At 34.0% G+C, this 24,391-nt stretch overlaps 1 protein-coding gene across 2 annotated transcripts in view; it reads right to left on the reverse strand.

Moving 5' to 3' along the window:
- The window catches only part of NOVA1 (NOVA alternative splicing regulator 1), a 139,276-nt gene that overhangs the window by 4,446 nt on the left and 110,439 nt on the right, over window positions 1–24,391 (reverse strand). Inside the window, exon 4 of one of the 2 annotated variants that reach the window (XM_088529248.1) lies at window positions 23,729–23,800. The exons of the other annotated variant lie outside the window; for it this stretch is intronic. Within the exon in view, the coding sequence (XP_088385374.1) occupies window positions 23,729–23,800 (72 nt within the window). The remainder of the gene's footprint in view (window positions 1–23,728; window positions 23,801–24,391) is intronic. 2 annotated transcript variants of the gene reach the window in all.

Consider the following 24,391-nt stretch of genomic DNA (forward strand, 5'->3'; position numbering starts at 1 on the left):
ATAACAAATTTTAAACTGTCATACTACATTTTACACTGAACTGTTTTACAGATGCCATTAAATTCTTAGTTTCTTTGGAATATCATTCATCAAGTTCCCTGACATCCAAGCATGATCTACGAAAATAAAATAACCAAAAATATTAGGTTCCAACTTATTTAAAAATAACCATAAAAATACGGTACATAAAAAAAACTTTTGTCCATCCTTATGCTAAATAATCTAATTAATAAACACACAAAACAGTTCAGTGTACACATACACATTTTAAAGTCAGGACACCTCATGGTCCTTTCAAAATATAGCTTGCCTTTTTTTTTTTTTTTTTGAGCCTTGGCTTTTCTATCAGTAAAATAAGGAAACAATCATTAGATTTGATTTGATATCTGGGACATAGAGGAAAAATATATTAACTATTTTCAAATATTGCAAAAATTTTCCTAAATATCTCTTCTGTGCTTTTTTTTTTTCCAACTGTCCAGAAGTACAAAGTTACCTTGCTGTAACACAGACGTGCCAGGCAAGAAACTCAATAAAACCTTTAATCTTTTTTGCATGGCACAGCTTTGGAAATTATGGTTTTGTGCCACATGCTATAGAAGACACTTACCTGGCTGCACTGATTTAGGACACACTAACAGCATCTTTGGGAGATTTTCACAACTGTTAACTTGCCAGGTTCTGCTTAGTGTCATACCCAACGGGCATAATTCTGGTAAGTTAGTCACCTACCAGACTGATGTGCGTAACATAAGAACTTAAAAACATAAGAATGTATGAAAACAGATGATGGATTTTGAAAACAAACAAAAAATTGAAAACCAAAATCCATATTCCAAACAAAATTACAGAAAAATATCATAGAACTTTGAGTTTTGAAACTGGGAGTGTGAATCAAGTTGAGTGCTGTGTGGGGGCAATTTTACTATTGTCAGTGTTTTTGATATTTTTTAATATCGATACAAATGTTTTAATAAACAATTTATTTCACTTAAAATATTTTTTGTATTTTCCAATAAATTATATTTTAGAATTCTTAAGAAATCTGAACTCTATCACTGTAGATGTACTTTTTTTTTGTAGTACTGTTATTTGTAACTACTTACCTAGCCATGATATTTTTGTTAGTTTAAAATCATTTCATTCTGGATTATAAACTTCACTTGTATACAAATATTCCTAAAATATTTTATTTCTTTCTAAAAATGTGTTTTTTTTTTCTGAAAGAAAAAAAAAGTCGTTTCCAGGAACTATGTCCTAGTGATTTCCATATTGGACATTTGTAACTGTCTAAACTCTAGCGCAGCAAACTCAAGCAAGATCTGAAAGGGAAACTGGCCTCACTCTGGAGGTAGCAGCATCCTCAATGCATGGCTCTGAGGACAGTCTTGCCTGCCTTTAGCTATAGACACTGTTGTAATCAATCACACATATGACCACAGAGGTAAGCTGAATACTTAATTGTAGGACAGCATTATTATATACGTAATATCACAGCTACATGAGTAATATACATGAAAATCCAGGTTAGTACAATGTAGCTAAGATTACTCCAAAAGACTAATAGTAATGAAATAACAGTTTAAATTAAACACAGCCTTAAGAAGACAAAGATCTGAATGTAATAAATAAATAAATAAATAAATAAAACAAAGATTTTTCTAATAAGTTTACCATTTTCCGACTTTGTATCACAAAAATTTATTTGGCTTACTACTAAAAGTTCTGTTTTTCTGATAAAATTATATACCTAGTCAGAAGAAAAATAAACAACCACCTCCCTCTTCTATCCATTCACTCTGCCCTATGTAAGATGTTTTTTAGCAACACAAACAACATAAAAATTGTGATGCATTCTGGAAAACAAACCTGGAACCTGGAATTTATTTAAAAAGTTATATGTTGGTCTGCTTCTGAGCTAAATAAAAATATCATTTCCTAAATATTGATTTTAGAATAAAAAATTGTCTGTTTAATGGCAATTCTGTTAAATTGTTCTAACAGAGATATGCCATTACTACCCTTTGAAATACAAGCTTTGCAGGGTGGATATTTTGCCAATTAAGATATACACCACCTTTCAGAAATGAAGTTACATATATCAAAATAATTAGTTAATATACACAATCTGTTTTATATCAACATGTCATAGAAGGCATATTACAATCAAAATTCAGTTTCAACAAAACATAAATACATTTTTAGGTAATATGCTGAAATGAAAAGCAACATTATTATTTTGAGATATTAAAAATTAAAATTTGTGATCATTGTCTGAAAATGTTATTTAAAAATTGAGATAATTTAGTTAAAAATGAAACAATTATAGTTTTATTTTATTTTGATCATATTAATTTTGCTATTAATTTGTAATTCTCTATTTTTTACTTGTTTTGTCTTGATTTTCCTTGGTTTACATATTGAAATACTTTTTAGGACAAGAGAATACTGGTGTTGTATTTTAATACTTTATCTTGCATAATAGGGCATGGACCTCTAAGTGCCAGTGCAAAGGAAATAATGCAGCTATAAATATATGCATTTTCTTTTCTGTTGAAGCTTACATTCTTAAGGTCACATTTAGTTATCAGGTATGAAAAGATATCCACTAACTGAAAAAGCAAAGACCATCTATTTGGTTTTATCTTAACCATGGCCATCTTTAAAATTACAGTCTCTCAGTGAAATGACACAGTGCTGTTACTGGCATCTTATGGATAAGATGTTCCAAAAGTCATTTTAATTCATAAATGGGAAATCTAAGTACTATCCAAACTCTGTGCTCTGAGCTATCCATTGAAGACATTTTCGACTTTGCAGGAAGTTTAGAGATTAGTGTGTATGCTCCTGGCTATACTGAAATTTGTGCTGCAAAAAGGAGACTGAGTAATGAATGTAGTCAGAAACATTAGCTTAAAAGTATATATGCAAGCCTTTTCTTATGCTGCAGGAGAAAATATGGAAGGAACTAAACTCTTATGTCATGCAAAATAGATTTTATAAAAAATACGGGCCACAGTCTCAGCATTTGCTTACTTAGAAAGCCAATCAATTATTTCCATGGGCATCACACTGATCTATGTTAGTGTAAATAAGGTCAAAATTAGGCTTAGAAAGTAAACTACTTCTCCTCTCCAAATGGATCAAACTAGAAAAGAAATAAGTAATTTCACCGTACAAGTTTTCACTGGTACATTATTGTTTCTTTAAAAACCTTGACAAAGATAATAGGCTAAGGAACTGTGGTGTATATGAAGGGCTCATGTCTTGTCTCCCCAATCTTCATTCCCACTCTTCTAAGAAAAACACCTCTGATATTGCCTCCAGTAAGATTCCCAACCCTTTAACTCTTTTGATTTCTAATCCCTTCCCACCCCAACCTCTGATCACAACTCTCTCGTTACCTTCTCACTTCTCACAGAATTTTGGGGTGAAGGGATGGCAACTACAAGCTGTGGTAACCTCCGTGCCACTCAGCTAACACACAGTATCTATCAGGAAAAAGAAGTGCGAGGATGAAATATAAACTGACTGGCTGGATGACAGGAATTAGCACTCAGTGAAATGAGGCTGTTATGCCAATTAGTGTGAGAACAGCTAAAGAGGCCAAAAACATTGCTTTGCCTAAAGCTTTACGTGCTTCAAGTGACATAGGTCAGCATTAAATTACACCAGAAAGAAAGTGTCACTGATCACAGAAAATGCTACCAAAACTTGGAAGAAATAACAATATGACAATGATTTTATTGCATCGTCCTCTGTATCTTCCACCCCATAGGATTGTTTCTGAAAAATATACATATAAATTAATGAAACAAGGAGTTTTATCTGCTATTCAAGCTTTCCTTTTCCTTTCTCTCTTATTTTAACTTCATTAAGTTTAATTACAAATTATGTAATGAATCTTCTCTAATAGTTCTTCGTTTTTGTTACTATTAAACCTTTCAATAATTTTTGTTATTTTATTCTATCTTCTCTTAAGAGATACATCTTTACAAAGCAGGTGCTATCTAATCTGACAAATACATCCTAATTTGACACTATTCCACATCATGCTCTCCCTAAAATAAATGATCTTCAAGAAAATCTTTATTCCCTTAAAACTCCATTTAAATTTCCATATTTTAATATATCTTATTTTTATGTCTTCAGTGCTCATCAATTTAAACTCCATGTAGGCTCCAAATCCTATACCTTTCAAAACTTCATTGTGTCTGAATTTTAGCTGCTCACCTGACTATAGCCTTGGAGGTGATGAGGGGGTATTTGGAAAGCCCAAGCATGAGCCATGCAGTATTTCTCTTGGTGGCCGGCTAACCACACTGCTACAATAGGCTTTTACTGGTGGGAGAGTAGGCCTGTGCCATCCATCCTTAAACCAAAGTGCCAGTATGATGAAAACTTGGAATGAAATCTGGGTCAAAAGAGGATGAGATAGAGGTCAATGGGAGTCAGGAAGAGAGACAACTAATGTATGTATTACAAGTGAGGACACCTGAATCCCATTGCCTGTAAAATACTAATTAGTGGTCTCATTACTCATTAGTAATATACTCGTGAATTTACTGCCTTGCTCCATGGTCCTGGGCAGCTCTTGGAAAGCTATAAACCCAACGTCCAACACGGTTTCTTGTATCAAGGCAGAATGAGCTACTGAAGGGTCATGGCTGTGCTCAAGTACAACAGGCAGAAATACTGGGCTAGTTTGGATGGGTGGTGTTTGTTCAAGTCAGACTCAGCTTAGTGTTTAAAACAGAGTATAAGTTTACACAGCAAAGCCCTACTGATTGCAGGTGTATAAGGACTGCACACGGAAGGGACTGGAAGGTCTCTTGGTGTTTTAATAGCTCTGGGCTAGGTTCCATATATACATATCATGAGATATAACTTTTTTTTTCAGAGGTGTGCCACACTAAAGTTCCCAGTTGTTCAGTCCAAACAGTTAAAACGATTGTAGGAATCTTGCTTACAGACTGATATTCGTAAACAAATATAAGGAAACAGCCATACAAAGAAAAGCATTTTTGAAATTTCAGCTTTAAACCTAGATTATAAATTCGTATTCCTTCCCTGTTTACGTTAACTTCTATTTATTTCAGATTCTCCATATTTTTTGATAAAATGATGTCTAGAACTCAAACAAATGTTGTGTGAACAAGTGCATCTGCGGTATAGGAAGAAATTATCCACATTGTTCCTCAATACTTTTTTTTTTTTTTCTTATCATGTCCATGATCCTGAGATTCTTTTTTCACAAAAACTTTGTACACTTGGAGTACTCCATTCATAGGTCTTATCTTCAACTATGGCAAGATGAATCTCACTTTGTTATTTCTCTCTATTGCCCATTTGCAATATTTTTGCCATCATAAATAAAATTTCTTTAAGTCAACTCAAAGCTAAATTAACCAACTAAGAATATTTATTGTAAAGAAAATAGCTCTTACTCAAGTTATAGTCATCCTGGATTATTAAAAATATTTATTTGTATGTGCCAGCACAGTGCAGCAGGAATTTAACCTAAGAACATAGGAGAATCTTTACATCTGAACACATTACAAACTGTTCCAATTAGGCTGTCTGATTCCTCCTCTAACATTTATCACCAGTGTTCACTTTGTTTCAGTTCCAAGACCACCTCTCAGCTGAGGTAGCATTTCTCAAGGACATTATTTTATTTTAGTCCTAGTAACTCTCATAAAATACAAACCTAATTTCAATTTAAATGTTCAGAATTATTTACATCTGAAATCAAGAGGCTTTGAACTAAGCTGGAGAAAGATTTACTAGAGGAAAGAATGTATATGGGTTTTTTTGCACAAATTGCAGCTTTTTCTTAATTCTTGAGCATTTTCCAATAGGTGTTTTATACTCAGTTTTATGCTCAGTGTTTTGTACTTGAGTTTTTGGGGGACTGAAGGAAATACCTAGCACTTCTCTTATTTAACATGTTAAATATGCTTTTGCTCACTTGAAAGTAGGAGCATGAAGGTATTTCCTTGACCATTTTAGCTGAAGTTGCAATTTGGAATGCAAAATTCTCATGGCAAAGCAGCAGCAAATCATGACTTTAAAAACCCACAAAACTGGTACCACACTCTCAACGTGTGTGTGTAGGCCCTGGCTCGTAAGTGGAAAGGCTCTCTTTTCTCAAAAACAGATTTTACTAAATGTGTGCATATGGAAGTTTCATATGGAAAAAATAGAGTTATTAAAACTATTATTTACACTTAATTTGATAAGATTATCCAGTTCTGAAAAAGCTATTGCATAAAATCTACACACACACATATCCAGACAGAAAAGTCTATGGGTAGTTTCTTCTTCCTCGGGAAACATAACCCAAGTGTGTATGTGAAAGAAACCAAGACCTAAGTGATACATAGGTTTAATAACATATGGAGCAAACAACTTTTCTATTTTTTTTCTGTGTAGCAAAAAAAACATTTCATATTTCATTGCATTAATGTTTCATGAGTTTCAAATTACATTTGCAGAGAAGTGTAATGTATTTTAAGTAGCTTCATTTATACTTTTCACTTTTTCATAATTAAAAAAGAAAAAAATGAGCTGGTTACATACTGAATTATACAACAGCAAAAAAAAAAATCAAAGATTTTTACTCTGTTGCAGAACATGTAGCATATATAGAAAACTAGTAAGTTTCCAGCTAAATTCAAAATAGCTCATTTTTTTCCTATCTAAAATCTCCCTGCAATTTTATCTTTCTTTTCCTCTTTCAACTAACTCATTGAATAATGCTCTATGAACACCTGCAGACATTCCACACAGACAAGGATGGGTTTTACTAAAGAATACGTATTTACAGTATTACTGAGTACAGTAATTTGGGATGCTTTTGACTGAAAGACACCATGTAATTATAATGTAATATCATTACTAGAATTGCAAGAAAGGCATTTCTTAATATAAAATAATGTGGAAAACAAGTAGAAAAAAATAGTCACAAAAACGATAGGTGTTAGTTTGGCTACTGGTTGCTGGTTATGGCTTTTAACTCCTTGTCCAAAGCAGAACTGTGAACCAGTTGCTTTCAGGAAGCATATTCAGAACAAAAGAAGATAGGTACAAGAGCTACAAGGGCATTTCTCAAGATAAAATGTAAAAGCTGCCTATAACAGAGCAGCTATCAACTTGTTCAGATTGATATGCTATATTTCGACGAGAAACCTTATACTTGATGAAAGCAATCACGGGGAGAAATTCTGCATGTTTCAAGCTGTAGGAGATTAAATGGTGTTAACAGCTCACAACAGCTCATCTCCCATTGATTTCAGGAAGATAAAAGTTTCTAAACTTTTACACGGCTGGTGGATCTGCAAGACTAAAAGGTTTCCTAACAGTTAGAAAACTAACAGTTTTCTTAAGGAGGTTTTGACTAGAGCAAGAATTTTCAATTTAAATATGCAAAGAACATCATGGAGCATCACAGATACTCATTAAAGAACAGTGTCCAATTTTTAGTATTAACTGAATGCTGCTAAACCTGTAAAGAATACAGCTTCCTTGCTGGTTCATGTCTTTTTTTTTTTTTTTTTTTTTTTTTTAATAACAGCAATATTAGAGAAAATGAACTATTGAATTTAATGAGGTGAAAATGAAATATTAAACAATGTTCAAAATTATGATGCATTTAATTAATAAAGTGAATTACAGATCAAAAATAAGGTCTGAGTTCCTGTGCAGTACCTTCAACATGTTTTGCAAACATTAATCTGTCTCTACCACATACAGCTGTATGTTGACGCACGTAGGCATATGTGCAACACCTGATTTTTACGAGGTTCTTAAATGCGTTCATTAAGGACATTTGACAATTAAAAACAAAATTTCAGTTCGTAACCTACACTTTATCTATCTACAGGAGGCCTCTCTTTTCAAAGCTATGGAAAGACTATGATTCAGCAGAATTATTTCAGTTTTACAATGTGGAAAAGTAAGATTTGTAAAGCCTATTGAAAAATATAAGCCTCTCTCTTTATCCAAGCTCACTGAGGCTGTGTAGGAAAAAAATATGGAAAAATGTTTTTTTTTTTTTTTTTTTTTTAATAGTTTTGAATTAAGGCTGCATGACCACAATGGGTTTCCTAAACGTGTGTCCCTAACAAATTTCTAACATGAAGAATTGTTGATAACGGTAAATGATTACTAATGATTACTTTGCACAAAAAATTATTCCTTCTCCAAGTCCATTGAAGGTACTTTGTGAGGTTTAGTCACTAAAGTGTAATGGGAAAATATTTTACTAAGGGAAATATAAATAGAATTTTTCTCATGACTTATTCCATTTAGTAAACATCAATATTCCTTCAGATATAAAAACACACTAAGATGGCACAGCTAAATAGTTTTTAAAAGAAGAGGAAAATATGAAACACTCACAACATCTAGCTAAGCAAAAAGACCCAAACCAAACCAAACCAAAAAAAAAAAACAAACCAAAACAAAAAAAAAAACCAAGGAAAATATTCATTATTGTCTCTACACAGCAGAGAATAGTAGAGAAAAAAAAAAAAAAAAAGAAAGAAACACACACAAGAATTTGTATATATGATTCTGTACTATTTGGTCACTTTTATGCAGAAACATTTAGTGCTTGGCAAACAGCTCCAGCACAGCTAGAGAGCACAGAAGCTACATTTTTAGCAGGGCCTCTCTAAATCATTTGTTCACAACTCAGCCCCTTCTAAAAACAATAGTGCAGAACAAAAGCAAACGAGCCCATATGCACGCCGTGCCCATGTCCCTACATGTCCCCACTCTGTACAGACACAATGAGTGAAGCCAGCCCTACCCCAACACCAGAGACTCACAGCTGCGACGGTGTCAGCCAGCCGGGCTCTCAGCACAGGAACAAATGCCAGCTCTCTGTATCACCACAGCTCGGGTGAAGCAAGCATTCTGCCACGGAATCACTGCAGGACATTCTCCTTTGAACCTTGCCTTTCAAGCCATATGCTTATCAATATTAAGAGGTATCAACCATACGGATTTTCACTGAGAGGTCTCCTTTATTCAGTCTACATTTAATTATACATATAGAAATAAGGAAAGAGCACAATGGAGGATTATTGATGAATACTGTAGACCTCACATAACTTTGCACACACTCTATGCGCGCTCTGTATTTTTGGGCTACCAAATTATAAGGTAAAATGAAAGATAAAGCCTATAATATCTACAACCAACATGCATAAAGCAAACATGGTGGAATCATAAATTACCAGCTACATTTATGACTCTAACTACAGTAGCAAACAGCAACAAATACAGATGAAAGAAAATGAATGCACTGCATCTAAACGTACACTTCTGGATTTTTATAGGCAATAAAATAATATTAAACCTTCACATCCCTTGTACATTATTTCTAATTACAATCCTGGGTTAATTATACTGATCTCCATTCTTTTCAGTAGCAGAAGAAAGGGGAGACACATGTGAATTAATGCCTCTGTGCTCACCCCCTTAAGGGCTCAGCCCAGTGGATAAAAGCTGCTTTATTTATGTCCTGACCTACAGCTAGTTCTGTCTGGCCTCACATTGCTGCCCGGGCTGCTGAGAAGATCAGAAACGCGCACACATCTACCCAACCCTTCCACATGACTTTCGTCAGCGGGGCCTGTTTGCTGCTCCATGGAACGAGGAGATTCGTATGTTTCACTGTAAGGATGGTAAAAATGATAACTAATCTGGCTTACGCAAAATGCTCGATTTTAGTGGTATCAACGACTAGACGACCTAGTTTTATGGGCTTCTTAGCGCCCCGGGCAGCAGCTGAGACCTGATCCTTTTTCTGTTGACTGTTGCTCAACTATAAAAAAGTACTTTAGGCAGCAAGAACTACTCAGCTGCTTCTTGGGAAGACAACTCCAGAGGTTAATCTGAGCGTTGCTTTCACATGGGGAAAGAAGTAAAAGGCAGTTAAAGATAAAACATTTAAATGTCCATCCCCTTTCAGGTCATAAAAATTGTCATTAGGAAAAACTTGTATTGGAAAGAGGATACAGATTTGCTAATGGGTGGAAGGTTAAAATTAAGCAAGCACCTGGTATCAAAGACAGCGCTGGCTTAGTCCTTGGCATTCAGCCAAATAAATCTACAAGCATATGCCTAATTTACAACCATATCTACCTTTTTCTTTTTTTTTTTTTTTTTTTGTAAACTTGTAATTTGGCACTTTCAACCAAAACAGCCACAAAAGAGCAGTGATTCTTACAGGCAGTCGCACAAGAAAGCAAACTCTGGAATAGGTAGAGACAAATACAGAAATTAGCAATTGTGGGCATAAATATAAACTGAAAGATTTGTAAGGGCTAACACAAACCAGTGAGCAAAGCTTGCCTAACTCATCGATAAAAGCTGTACTTACGGGAGGCAACTCACTGTACAATACTTCCTTGTGAAATGTGCAGATTCTGAATTCAGATTACATTAAATTTAGCTCAGTAGCAAAAGGTACAGGTATTTATTACCAGACTACAAATGTGCAGAACATACTGTCTCCACACTCTGTGCTATATTCCTGTAATCTGTAAAGCCAAATTTTCTTTAGGAAAACAACAGATAAACATGAGACAGAAAAGAAAGTTAACAACTCTCCAGGCTTAATCAAGCATTAAAAAAGTCAGGCACCAGCAATAACTGAACACAGATAACTTGCACATGTTAATAATTTTGCCTGGGTAATCAGCTGATGTAAATTTGTACATGGAAAATAAAATAAAAAAGACTCTTTACTTAAATGGGTGCTATGGGGCACAGCTGTTAAATACGGCTGTACTCACACATATAGATTGGATATTTTTATATTTGGATTAAGCATGTGCAATTATATGTGTGCATTAACATGTAAAAATAGCTTTCTAAGAATAACCTTGGAGTCAGCATACTCTAATGTTGGATTTATATCTCATTTCTCTTTTTAAAGTTGCACTGGAAAAGCATTTGTGCGTACCTCTTGTCCTGACCTCAACTCTTAGGCACAGTAGATCTCAACTGCTATGCACAGTATGTACACATTTCTCAGTTTCAGTGGCTTAAGCTTTTTCTAATTTTCTTTGAGAGAAAACAATGATAAATACGAAAATATATTAAAATAACACAAAGAAGTGCCTTAGCGTCAGAGAGAAAGAGAGGAAATCAGATTTACTAATGAGTTTTCATTTCACAATAAATATTTCCCTTTATACAAATGCTTGCTGACTGTGAAGTTCACTACAGGAAGCCAGAGACTCTGTTTTTAGAAAGAGCTCAATATATGCATTACAAATTATTTATTAACTCCAAAAGTTTTAATTGTAGCTTTTATTTATATCACTAGGCAATAGCATTACCAGCAATAAACTTTATGATTTCAACTGTAGAAATAAATTATATTCTAATCAAAAACATTCTTTTTTTTTGAAATGCTCATTTTGATGTTAAAAATCACCGACTTAGATGGGCCCTCTCATGCCTCAGTTGACAAATTTATACTCTTTTTTTTATTTTTTATTTTTTACTTATTTCTCACTACTAAAATGCAATTCAGGCTGGGCAAAAAGAAAGGCTTTCTCAATTAGTAGTGTAAGTATTGGGACAATGAATAGTAGAAAAAAAAATATTTCCCAAGTGGAGTATTCAGTTAACTTCTAATACAATATTACATTGAAACTACTATCATGTGTGTTGAATAGCTAGTACAAAATAGTACAGACTATGGAATATAATTACTGTTAAGAATATCAACTGTAGAAAGAATGTTTGCAGCTAAGGTGTTTTATAGCTCATGTTTTATAACTAGACTCCTTATTAAAATAAACCCTATAGAAAGGTATCTTTACATTCACAATTACCTAATAAAAATACATACTAGAATTAATAATTTCTGATTCAATTCTTAAGTTCAGACTTCTAAAAATAACTTTTATCCCATCCACATGGCCATCTCTACATTTATTATGATTATTTAGATGTATTAATGTAATATAATTTACAATATATCTAGAAGTTGCAAGCAGAAAAGATAACCATCAGTGAATATACATGTATTTTGTTGTTCAGCCAGCCAATCTTCATTTTAAATATATGTATAAAGTAGAATATGAATTATCTTTTTATTTGAAATAATAAGCATGGATGTAATGTCTAATAACTTGCATACAGCTAAAATCTAATCTGCAAAAAGTCTTTAACAAAAAGTAAATTTTATTATTTTGTTTTGTTTCTCAAATGGGATGTGATAATATTGTTTTGTAGAACATTTACATAAATTTTTACTAAATATTTGAATGATCTTTTTCGGGGGATCAATAACAGTCTCCCAAGATCAGTGTATCTTTAGACTTGATTTCTTTTTTCTGCCTCTACTATATATAAGCAGATCTGTAGAAGATCTGTAAGGAATTCTATTCCACTTTAACACACTTTACTAAAGAATGTCATTAATCAGTTTAATCTATCCCATAAACCAATTTTATTTCATAAAGCAGTAACACTTGAAAAAGCAGCTCAAATGGAGACTGCACTTCAGCATCTCACAGGTAGGGGGCAGATGATAATTTAGTATGACAATTATTACAATCACTATTAAGAAAATAAAATGGATCAAATTATTCTTACTGTATTTATAATTTGAGTAAGTGAACAAAAACAATAACCATAAAAAAACATAGAAATAATGTGTTTGGTTACTAAAAACATGAAAGAAATATTTATGGTGGTGTAGGAACTACTTAACTGGAGGCTTTCAGAAATTTTAAATAAATAGATATTGAAGGCATATTTCTCTAATCCCATCCAAATAACATGTTCCAAGTTCAAATGATAATTGAGCCTATAGGACTGTATCGTCGCTGAATAATGTGAGAAAGAGCCCAGAAAGGCCGTCCTCGCTAAGGCTGCATTTACAGAGGAGTCATCTGAGAAGTAAGGGGAAAACACAAGGCCAAACAACCAGTTGTCACTCTATACCCCCAAATGGATACTCTTTAAAGCTATAAATGACAAAATATCAAAGTTTTATCACTGGGAGATAACTGTAATGTGATGCTGGCTCCTTACAAAGCTTTGGGGAACATTGCTCTTCTACAGAATTCTCCGAATGGCACTGACACATTCTGCTCTCTGGCAACCATAGCAAAACTGTGAAACAACTTTCTGAGAATGATACTTCATGTGTTACCTTCTCTAGCATTCACAAAACATAGTCCTATAATGACAAAAAAGGATAGATTAATCTTAAAGCCAAGGTAACTTCATAATTTAATTACTTGAAGGAGAGTATTAGCAAGCACCTTCCAAACTCCGTGTACTTTTAAATCTGATGAACTAAATACATTTGTCTTTCAATACAATGCACTAAAGAAAAGGAAGTAGAAATTGCAGTTTAAAAGCACTGTGCATTGTGTTAGGAAGCACACCAACATCTAAAGAAAGCTCTTTTTAAAAAGAATTTACTGTTAATGTATACAATAAACCATTCTTAAAGCTAGGAAATATTTAACTTAAAATGTTATAAAATGCAAGGAAATTGTTGATAAGAAAACAGGTACAAAGCATGAATAAGTCTATACTCATAGTCATTTTTCTGAACAGAACAATAAAATACTTCTAGTGAAAGCTAAATTATAATTGGCTGTTCAGAAACATCTAGTACCTTTGGAGCACTTGTGACCAATTATCTGGAAGATGTTCTTAAGAAATATGAGCAAAATGTAGAAAAAAGAATGTTTTACAGGTAACAGTGGATCCAGCCCCTAGACTTCTAAGGATGCTCATTACAGTCTATGGTCACAATTTTACCACTGCTTCACTCTTTGCAAATTATGCCTCAGAATAACTCTTAACAGTTGATAGGAAGTCTAATTTATTTTCAGATACACACACACACAAAATAGTGAAAATTTCTATCTAAAAGTAGGGTAAAGTACTGCTTCTGAATAAGACGCAAGTACCTATTGTTTTGGCTGCAGGGTAAAGAATATTAACATCTATTGATTGTCTTTAAGTCCTGGATGGTATGCTACAGGCAAAAACACCTACCTCACCTCTAGAAGAGGAAAATTCTTCCTCTTATTCTTCTTATTCCCTATAGCGCAATGAGTCTATTATCACCTTTTTTGATTTGCACACAAAAAAAACCTTCCTTTTTTATTTAATCAGGCAGACTATTTTCGTTGATGATTTGTCTCACGGCTGCCAATGATATCAACATCCGATGCAAAAGCATGCAAAAAGCTTGGCCACAAACTGAAGCACAAAAAGTTCCACAGAAACTTAAGGAAAAATTTCTTAACAGTGAGGGTGACAGAGCCCTGGAACAGGCTGCCCAGAGAGGTTGTGGAGTCTCCTTCTCTGGAGATCTTCCAAACCCGCTTGGACGCAGTCCTGTGCCACGTGCTCTAGGTGACCCTGCGTGTGCAGGGGGGTTGGACTAGATGATCTCTAGAGGTCCCTTCCAACCTTAAGTGTTCTATGATTCTATGAAAAAGGCAGAGGACAAATCTGGCATACAGTCTCTTGGAAAGTGCAGCAGTGCACTGTCCTTACAAACAGCTTGGAAAAGTTAGGAAAAAAAAAAAAAAAAACAATTTTATGCCCATTCATAACAAGGTTGGGCATAGCTCTATTTATCTCTGATATGTCAGCAAACATTGTACTGTATTTTTCCTCTGTACTCTGTGCCACACAAGATCTGCCCAGTGTGACAGTAATTTGTTTAATTTTGATATCACTTTCTAGATTCTCATATAACCTGACCATATAACTTCTGAAGACACTTGGAGCTGTTATATTAAGTTCTGCAGAGCTAAAAATTTAGAAGTCTGGTGTTCATGTGACTGATATAACACACTGCAGAAAGAGCCAATAAATAGTCATTCACATTTGCCTTCTGTAAATTGCTCTGACGTTCTGCTCGGTGGGGTTTCCTCAAGCAGCATGTCATCAAGTGACCTAAGAATATGGGCAGCTTTTGCTCCCAATACTAGATCTGAATGAAAACATCACCAAATCAGAGCATAAGGGACTGAAAGTGAAAGATAATCTTGGTTAGACAAGCGAGTCAAGCTTTAGTTTACATGATATGGAATTTAGACATGGAAATATTTGGCAATCTATAACATGCTATTCATTTTCATTTTGCAATGGAAAAAGTATTTTTGAAATAAAAGACATTAAAGAATTCTTTGCACAGGATACTAGAAGACCTTTACTGTATTTTGACAGAGAAGAACATGTATATCCTCCAAGTTTTATAGTTTTAATGATCCTTTTTCATAAGTAGGAACTTTTCCTTAGTACAAGGACATGGAAAGATGCCAAAACCCACGTATCCTATCTACGGATATCCTTAAATGATATAACTAAGTTCTAAAAGATCTTTAATTATAATGTAAGAATTTTTAACTCCTCAGCAACTTGAATTAGATATTCATATGAGTCTAATGCAAGATCCATGAAAACCAGAAAGCATTATCACTCTCAAAGACTTTCAAGTGAAGGTCAGAATTTACAAACACTATATTCTACACTATTTAAACCAGACACAAATCATAAATGTACTGCAGAGTGTAATGATCACATTTTTCCCACAGTTCAGCATGTTTACAGAGGACTCAGAAGTAACACTTATTTAGAAATAATTTAATGAGATCAGAACCAGGCTTTAATTTTCTCCAAAAGTCATACTGCGTAAAATTTATAAAGTGCTTACTAAGCCATCTGAGAGAGAACGTTTCCAAAATTCTACTTTAATTGACTCCCTTTAATAAGATTTAAAACTAATGGTTAAACTACGGATTAAAACTCATGATAGATTAAATCTTCTTAAATCAACAACAGGGTGACCATGTAATATCTTGTTAAATGCTGTTTTCTGTGCCTATCAGCAGAACAAAGAAATGAAGTACTGCCTATGGGCTCTTTGTTTTCTAATCATTACTCAAGCATTATTTGTAATGTGTATTTCTTCTTTTATTTTTTTCCCTCTTGTTGTTCTTATTTTTTATAGAATAAAAAATCCCAATCCAACCATCATTCCCCAAAACATGGGGAGAAACTGATTGATTGAAGACAGTTAAGTCGATCCATTTTAATAGAAAAGGTGGCAATGATGCGCACTGTACTGAGAAGGTGCATCATTTTGAAGAGAGGAAAAAATAGGAAGATAACTGTTTCCACGTGTATATCAGCATAAAATCAAAGCAAACAAAAAATAAAATATGAAATCATATTTTACTTGCAGGACAGCAACTGGCAGTTATTCATGATGTCACATGAATGATACGCAAACAATGTTCAAAAACTTAGCAAGGAGAAGCTACATCATTCCCCATGTCTCATGACTGCCCTTGATAACATTTCCTCAACATTCAGAAAGGAACAACAAACAGCAAACTCTAAAATTGCTCTGTCATGGGAGAGAGGAAAGGAAAGCAAACAAGCAAGGCAATCTAAAGCAATGTGAATAGTAAGATTTGCCTATCTGTCAGTGCTGGGAGTCAAATAAAAATAAAGAGTAAAAAACATACTGATTTTCCTACAATATTTTTTTCAATTAGTATTTAATGTATCATTACAATATCTAAAAATGCTGCTTTCATCCATAATTGTTTAAGCAGATAGTGCACACAAAAGCACAACTGTCTAATGGTCTTGCAAAATAAAGGCAAAGAGCAATTAAAAACAATCAATATAAACAAATAAAAGCCATGAACTAACATAGGAAGCTGAAAAAAAAAGGGAAGTATAAATTAATTCTGCTTATTTTTTAATCATGAAATGAAGTCTTTCAACCCAATAGCAGCAGGAAAGTTTAACTTTGAAGCACTGGAACCTCTACCCAAGTCTTCTCACTTGAATGGGGAATAATTCTCCTTAACCCTTTCTAGACAGGCTATCTCAAACATTACTCATTAAATGCTATCCATAGTATGCCATAGGCAACCTGAGATCAAAACGGTAATCTGTCATTTTATTAAACTGAAACAAAAAGTCACTGAATTAACGATCCATCAAACTAACTATACATGTGGAATATTAACGGATTTTTCACACTACAAAGAGGTGTTTTTTTTTTTTTCCCTCCAACAAATGCAGGCATATTCATTTGACCTTGTTACTATGATAATGTATAATGGGGAGTCAAAAATATCATTGGGTAACTCCATGATACCAAAGTCAGGTCAGTCTCTCGGTACAGAAAAAAAATCTCATAATGTGATGTTGAATAACCGCTAAATTAAGATGACAATAAAAGTCCTCACCAGTAGATATGCTATTGTGAGAAACTGTGTGAAGATTTTTTCTGTAGATGACAAATATACACCCTAAGCTTGAAGCCCTTCCAGAAAAAAAGTCTCTACAAAATATGTCAAATACAATGCTTATTTTGCAAAATACCGAGCATATTTCATCAAGTCCATCCCCCTAAAGACCATGCTGTTATCATATTATTTTTTTTACCTCTGCCCCACCTACTAACTCTTAACTGCTCACAAAAATCTACCTAAGCAAACATTTTAAACAAGTAAATTACAACAATATCTGTTCTGTATTTCTACAGCAACCTCTATCAGAATGCTGAACAATTTTATATTAACTTAGCATTGAATTAAGGTTTGCAAACACCAAGTGGTACATCCTGAATCAGTCAATCCATGACAGAGCTAAAAAGGAAACAGTTTTTCTCAGGACCACTGTAAGAAATGGCATTAAAACCGTGGAATTAAAATGAGATGAATATTGCAGTTAAAATACCACAGACAGAATATCTTAAATACCCATCACATCAAACTGTCAAAGGCAAAGGAAGATAGTATTTTGAAGACCTTAGAAAGCTATCCAGTATCCTGAGATCTTCATTAAAACTTACTGTTTGAACTTCAAGATTGCTCAATTGACAAGACTAGACTATTACAGTATCAGTATGGTACAAAATTTCAGAACCTTATGATAAAAGAAAACAAATAAAGTTTTCTCTCCTATTTTTCTTCTATCTCCTACAACAAACTAGATATGCAGTATCTTTAAAACTGTGAGTTTTCTTTAGAGATTTATTCGTAATATTTATTTTCATATCTACCCCCTTCTATCAGAAAATAAAAGATTATACTTCTGCAAGTCATTTTACATAAAGGGATAGGACTGTTTTGTAAAGATAGAAAGACTACCCAGCTCAACCAGAATATTAAGGTAGCAATATAAATTTGGAAAAATAAAAATGTGGGATTTATTGAATTGGAAGAATTATTTACCATTGTCAATGGTAAATAATAGATGTCAATAAGATGATTATAAAATCTTTACTTTTTATTTGAAACTTAGAAAATTAGAAAATATGCTAAAATAAATATTTAGGAGGTACACACTGATGAACTATTGGAAAACTAGTATGAGACCTATTATCTTTAAAACTATCAAAACTCTATAACTATATATGGAACATTTACAATTAATAGGCATTAATATATCCCCCAATCTCTATTTACCTATGTACTAGTATATCCCAAAGCAGTTTAAATGTGTTGTACAAAATAAATAGATAACATAAACCAAAGTAACAAATTCCTAACACCAAGATGGTAACTGTCACAGCTTTATGATGTACATATTGGATACAAGCAGTACCCATGAAACTGGCTCAGTCCCAAGACATAAAATATTAAAATATATACTTTAGCAACCAGATGGCAACAAGATCCTCCAAAAATAATAAGCAAGGACAAAACCTGAGCAATCTGTACTCCACAATTTACATTACGATGATAAATTGATAAACTGATAAATTGATAAACTGATAAAATGAAAAAATTGAGTTTTAGGTGTAACAATAAAGATACAAAATATTGGATAAAATTCAAATAGAATTAAAAACTGCATTTTTAAAAAAGACTTTGAATTAAACGAAATTTTTATAGTACATTAATCAGACAAAGTTTGTGATGTTAATTCCTATCACGTTACCAAACTTAAGCCTATTTAAATTAACAAGGGAAGGGAAAAGGACCCCTCTTCTACACAGCACTGCCTGACTCACTTATAAGTGGGAACATTTGTTTTGGCCACAAAAGTGAGCAGCAAAGGTCAGAACCAGTATCAATCTCATTGGATTAAAAAGGGTATCAGAAATGGAATCCCTTTTTATGCACAAACGCTTTCTGCACTTCGTTTTGGGTAGCGCTTAGGATTGCCCTTACAGGTGTACATCAAATGGACAAAATAAAAATACCAAGTCTAGACTTATATCATTTGTGATTTTCCCTCTGAGATAACATTTGCATCAGTAAAATAGATAACGGGAAAAAAAAATGTTGTAAACAAAGGAAAAGAGAATTTAACTAGTTTAATTATATAATTTCTTGTCTATCTACTATCAATTAAAATAAGTATTAAGGTAAGTATTAAATTCTGGTCTTCAAAAGAGGAAAAGCAAGGTTGTTCTATATGATGTTTATGATGTTTTTCATCACTTTGAGATAAATTTCCCATTTGAAGGGTACTGCTGAAAAATAAAATTGATTTCCTCCTTCAGGTAAATAAAAGTAAAGCTATATTCTGCCAGTTTCAGGGGCATTCATTATAGCCATACAGCTTTCCACTATATGTCTGTCAGTGTTTCCATTACAAACTGAGCTGACCAAATCACAAGGAGGGAACACTGATGTTCCCTCATGCTAAAAGTACAGGAAGATTGACCTGATTGTTTCAGCAGTAGGCAGAGAAAGAGAAGGAGAGAGAGAAGGAGAGAGAGAAGGAGAGAGAGAAGGAGAGAGAGAAGGAGAGAGAGAAGGAGAGAGAGAAGGAGAGAGAGAAGGAGAGAGAGAAGGAGAGAGAGAAGGAGAGAGAGAAGGAGAGAGAGAAGGAGAGAGAGAAGGAGAGAGAGAAGGAGAGAGAGAAGGAGAGAGAGAAGGAGAGAGAGAAGGAGAGAGAGAAGGAGAGAGAGAAGGAGAGAGAGAAGGAGAGAGAGAAGGAGAGAGAGAAGGAGAGAGAGAAGGAGAGAGAGAAGGAGAGAGAGAAGGAGAGAGAGAAGGAGAGAGAGAAGGAGAGAGAGAAGGAGAGAGAGAAGGAGAGAGAGAAAGAGAGAGAGAAGGAGAGAGAGAGAAAGAGAGAGAGAAGGAGAGAGAGAGAAAGAGAGAAAAAGTTATCTGAACTACTTTCTGAGGGTCCCTAATTCTATCACATCTCTGCTTCCCCTTTTCCCTACTGGAAGTTTGCAGTGCACAGGCTTTTAACATGGACAAACAGCTATGGGAGTTGTAGCACAAAAACAAAGACCACATTTTAGCAGTGGTATTGAAGATATACAGCTCTTTGGGACACAAAACTAAAGGAAAAAAACACTTAAAGCGTGTAGGTTTCTGTCGTATCCATGGCAATTCCATTAACACAGCACAGGAATAATTTTGAAGGTTTTTTTCCTTTTTTTTATACATGTTTGAGAGACCTTTTTTTCCCTGAGAATCATTAAAAGAGAAGCTGCATGAACACTAGACTATTAAAAAAAAAAAAAAAAAAAACCCACACACTACAATTCAACAAAAGTTGAAACTTCCATAAAAAGGGGTTATGGCGTCATCTGAATGGAGGAAAAGGCGTCTACTAAAAGGAAGAGATAACACAAGCCAGATTTCCTCCCTCGCTTCCCCAGACAGAGCTGGCAGGACTATTTTCCTCTCGGGCTGAGAAGCGAGCCTAGTGACTGCTCCGTCCGCCACTCCATCCCACCGGGAACAGCAGGGGAAGGGGCACATCCGCAGGAGGTGAGCTCGGCTACACCCATCCTCCGGCTTTCCCCATCGGGATGACTCACAGGGAGGCTCCAACCCAGCTGAAAGTTCCCACTCACACAGCAGCCCTTGTTTCCTAGCATTAAGCACAGCTCAGACCTTTCTCAATCACTTTATTACTCCTCAATATAAACTCTTGACCCCATTCAAGTATTATAGAAACTGGATGATTTAAACCCTGACAAGCTATTACAGATACACAACATGGTGTACTGTTAATTTATCTTCAACTTTAACACTAAACTGCCTGACTTCTGTCCAGGTAAATAAGCTCCTTCATGTTACATTACATAACATTTTGTGACAATACGCATATCTGAAGAGTTTTTCTTGGTTAAGAACCATCTAATCCAGCAGTATATCAAAATAAACATTTAGTTTTGTTCTCTAATACTCTCCTATTGGTTACTTACAATAACTACTGACAGGTTTGAGATTACCATGCTGGAACCTATTTTCGTGTACCCGCTGCAGTGCAGATACTTGTCAATATACTTGTGCTGCATGTTAATTGTGGCTACAGCCTAGGAACAATTGCTGGCTAGGTCAGTTATCAGTAGAATGAACAGAAAAAGCCTTAATTGCTTTATCTTGTGCTATGCACTTACTGCTGAAACGGTCATAAACCACTAGGAAATACTATGAGGGCTAAAATAATTATAAATTAATATGAATAGTATGAGTTAATGATAAATGCAGGTCCTAAAGTCATTTAAGGATCTCAACAGTCTTCTTCATTTCTACATTTTTAATGTTGTCTAAAAGAGATCTTGATTATTTGTATAAGCACTGAATTGAAAAGAAGTTATGAATAAAATGCATTAAAAGATTTAATGCAGAATATGAGCAGGACGCAATATGTATGTTCTCTTCTTAAGTTTAAATATTTAGCTAAATCACAGAACGGTTGAGGTTGGAAGGAACCTCTAGGGATCACCTAGTCCAACCCCCCTGCTCCAGCAGGGACACCTAGAGCACGTGGCACAGGGTGGCATCCAGGTGGGTTTGGAAGATCTCCACAGAAGGAGACTCCACAGCCTCTCTGGGCAGCCTCTTCCAGGGATGTCGCCCTCACAGGAAAGAAGTTCTTCCTCACATGGAGGTGGAACATGGAGGTGTTTCAGCTTGTACCCATTTCCCCTTGTCCTGTCACTGGCCACCACCAAGAAGAGTTTGGCTGCATCCTCCCCTCAAGTACTTATACCTACTAAACAGGTCTTCTCTAAATCTCTCAACAAAACTCTCATAGAAAAACTTTCTAGAAATCTCATAGAAAAACCTACTGGAAAAAATGAACCATTATTTTTACTTATTAAACAGTTATTCTGTATGTTACATTAGAATTTTGATTAATTCAAAAAATTATAGAACAGATGCAAAGTAAGTACTTCTGATGCCAACTAAACAACTTAACCAAAATAATATTAACTCTTAAATAAAAAATCTTTCTTTTTTGTTCCCTCATTAACAATCAGCCTAAATTTGCATTAAAAAATGGAGGGAAAAGATACAGAAAGAAAAAACAGTGTATTTTTTAGAATAACATGTAAAAGCAACTTTTTTGAAACTTTCTTAGTAGAATACACAAAATAATAAAATTAAGAAAGCGCTGAATAGAGGGTTCATATTATAACTCTATCTGTCTGCAAAGATTTCACTTTTGTCCTGTGATGATGAGGCAGAACCACCACTGCTGGAATGGAAGAAGGTTGATGCAGAAAGCTTTCAAATTGAAGGGAGTGTATCACACATAGTTTTCTTATCTCTTCTGAACAATATTTCTCTAAATTTGATTATATATTGCACTAGATATCCCTTTCAACAAAACTGGTCAACAATATTATATTATTTTAATATGTTATTGGTTATTTATAGAACTAGCACATTCTAAGCATCTCAGAAAATATCAGAGAATCGCTAATTAATAGCAAGGGTGACCTCGAGGGAAAATTAGCTTTTTGTGTCATTTTTTTTTCTACTATTACATCTAATTCTGCAAAATCTGATGGCTTTTTTTTTAAGCTAACTTAAATAAACAGATTATGTCTTAAGAAATATTAACACATACCAAACATACATTATTAGAAGAAAACTACATTGAATTGAGCAGCAAATCAAAAAATAGAGAAAAAAGATATTTAAAAAATGACTCTATTCTAAAAGCATGGTATGGAGTAAATTTTAAAATTTCCATAAGTAATTCCATAAGGCAAAAAGAGAGACAGCATGATGATTCATAACGAACCGGACATGTTCTTCCAGTTAAGAGAGACATGTATGAATGAGATTAAAATGCTTCTAAAAGCACAGTATATGCATTTAAAAATAAGACATGAGTTAAACTTAGACAGATGTGCTTAATTACTTTTAAAAGAGGTTTAATGTTATTTCATTTTTCACCAATAAATTTTCATTTTCCATCTTTTTTAGCTATACTTTCTAAATAATAATCCTATATTATCATTAATAAATAAAGAGACTTTAAACTTCTTTCTCAAAAAGAAAAAAAAAGTCCATTTGGCATTCCTAAGAGGTTATCATCTAAATAAGTAGGATTTTGGGGATAATACTGTTTAATTTATAAATATTGTAGGAAGGAAATACGTGTGTGCATATATACATAAACATACCCTACCCACAAGCAGAACAGTAAACATCTTTACTTCTTATTAATCAAACTTAAAAATAAATTAAATGACAAAGACTATTTTATATGATATTTTGATTTCATTAGATATTCACAGACGAAAAGAAAATAAATGTAAAGAAAACGTTTCCATTCAATTTACCAAATTCTAACAAGTGTTAGATATCTATGGTTATGGGTGTATACATGTGAATGAACGAATAAATCCTTAACCCACCATATCTTTTTCTCCAGTTTGCAAGCTGACACCCGTGAAAAGTATGGTGTAGATGGTAGGATGATACTGTACCTGATTGGCTCTGGAGGTGGTCATGGGATCAGATGGAGAGGACTTGGTGGTAGTTGGGGAAGATGGCAATGTCTGGGAACAAAGCAGTTCAGGAGCAAATCAACCTTTACAAGCCTTAGACTGAACAGTTAAAAAATAAATAAACCAATAAAAGTAACATAACTAGAAAATTAAAATAAATAAAAAATGCTTAAGACAAAATCTTACTCCTACTCATTAGAACTTAATGGAATTTAAGGTCAATTGGATAAATAATGCATGTAAATATGCATGCTTATGCATGTAAAAACAAATTCATGACTTGAAATCAAGATGGTGAACTCACATAGATACTAGAAAGTATGCTGACCACATGAGGAATATATTCTTTCCTCTCTCCTTCTCTTGGGGAAAACGAAGACTATAATAAACACAAATTCCAGCAAGTTCAATGAGCACAATTAAAAACAGTTATTGTATAGAAACAAACAGGGCCGATGTTTGAAAGGAGATCGTGATATTTACTTTGGCACCTTATTATGCATCATTCTATAGCACAGACTCTAGACAGCAAAACGATTCCATGATAATTTCACGTTCCATATGTTAAAACAGTAACACAGAAGCTACTGAGTTTCTAAGCAATAAATTAGCTGCTAATATATTCATTGTTATTTTTTAATC

Source organism: Tinamus guttatus, unplaced genomic scaffold (genome assembly GCF_059628265.1).
Source record: "Tinamus guttatus ecotype Peru unplaced genomic scaffold, ASM5962826v1 Tinamus_guttatus_pri_ptg000327l, whole genome shotgun sequence".
Classification (NCBI taxonomy): domain Eukaryota; kingdom Metazoa; phylum Chordata; class Aves; order Tinamiformes; family Tinamidae; genus Tinamus; species Tinamus guttatus.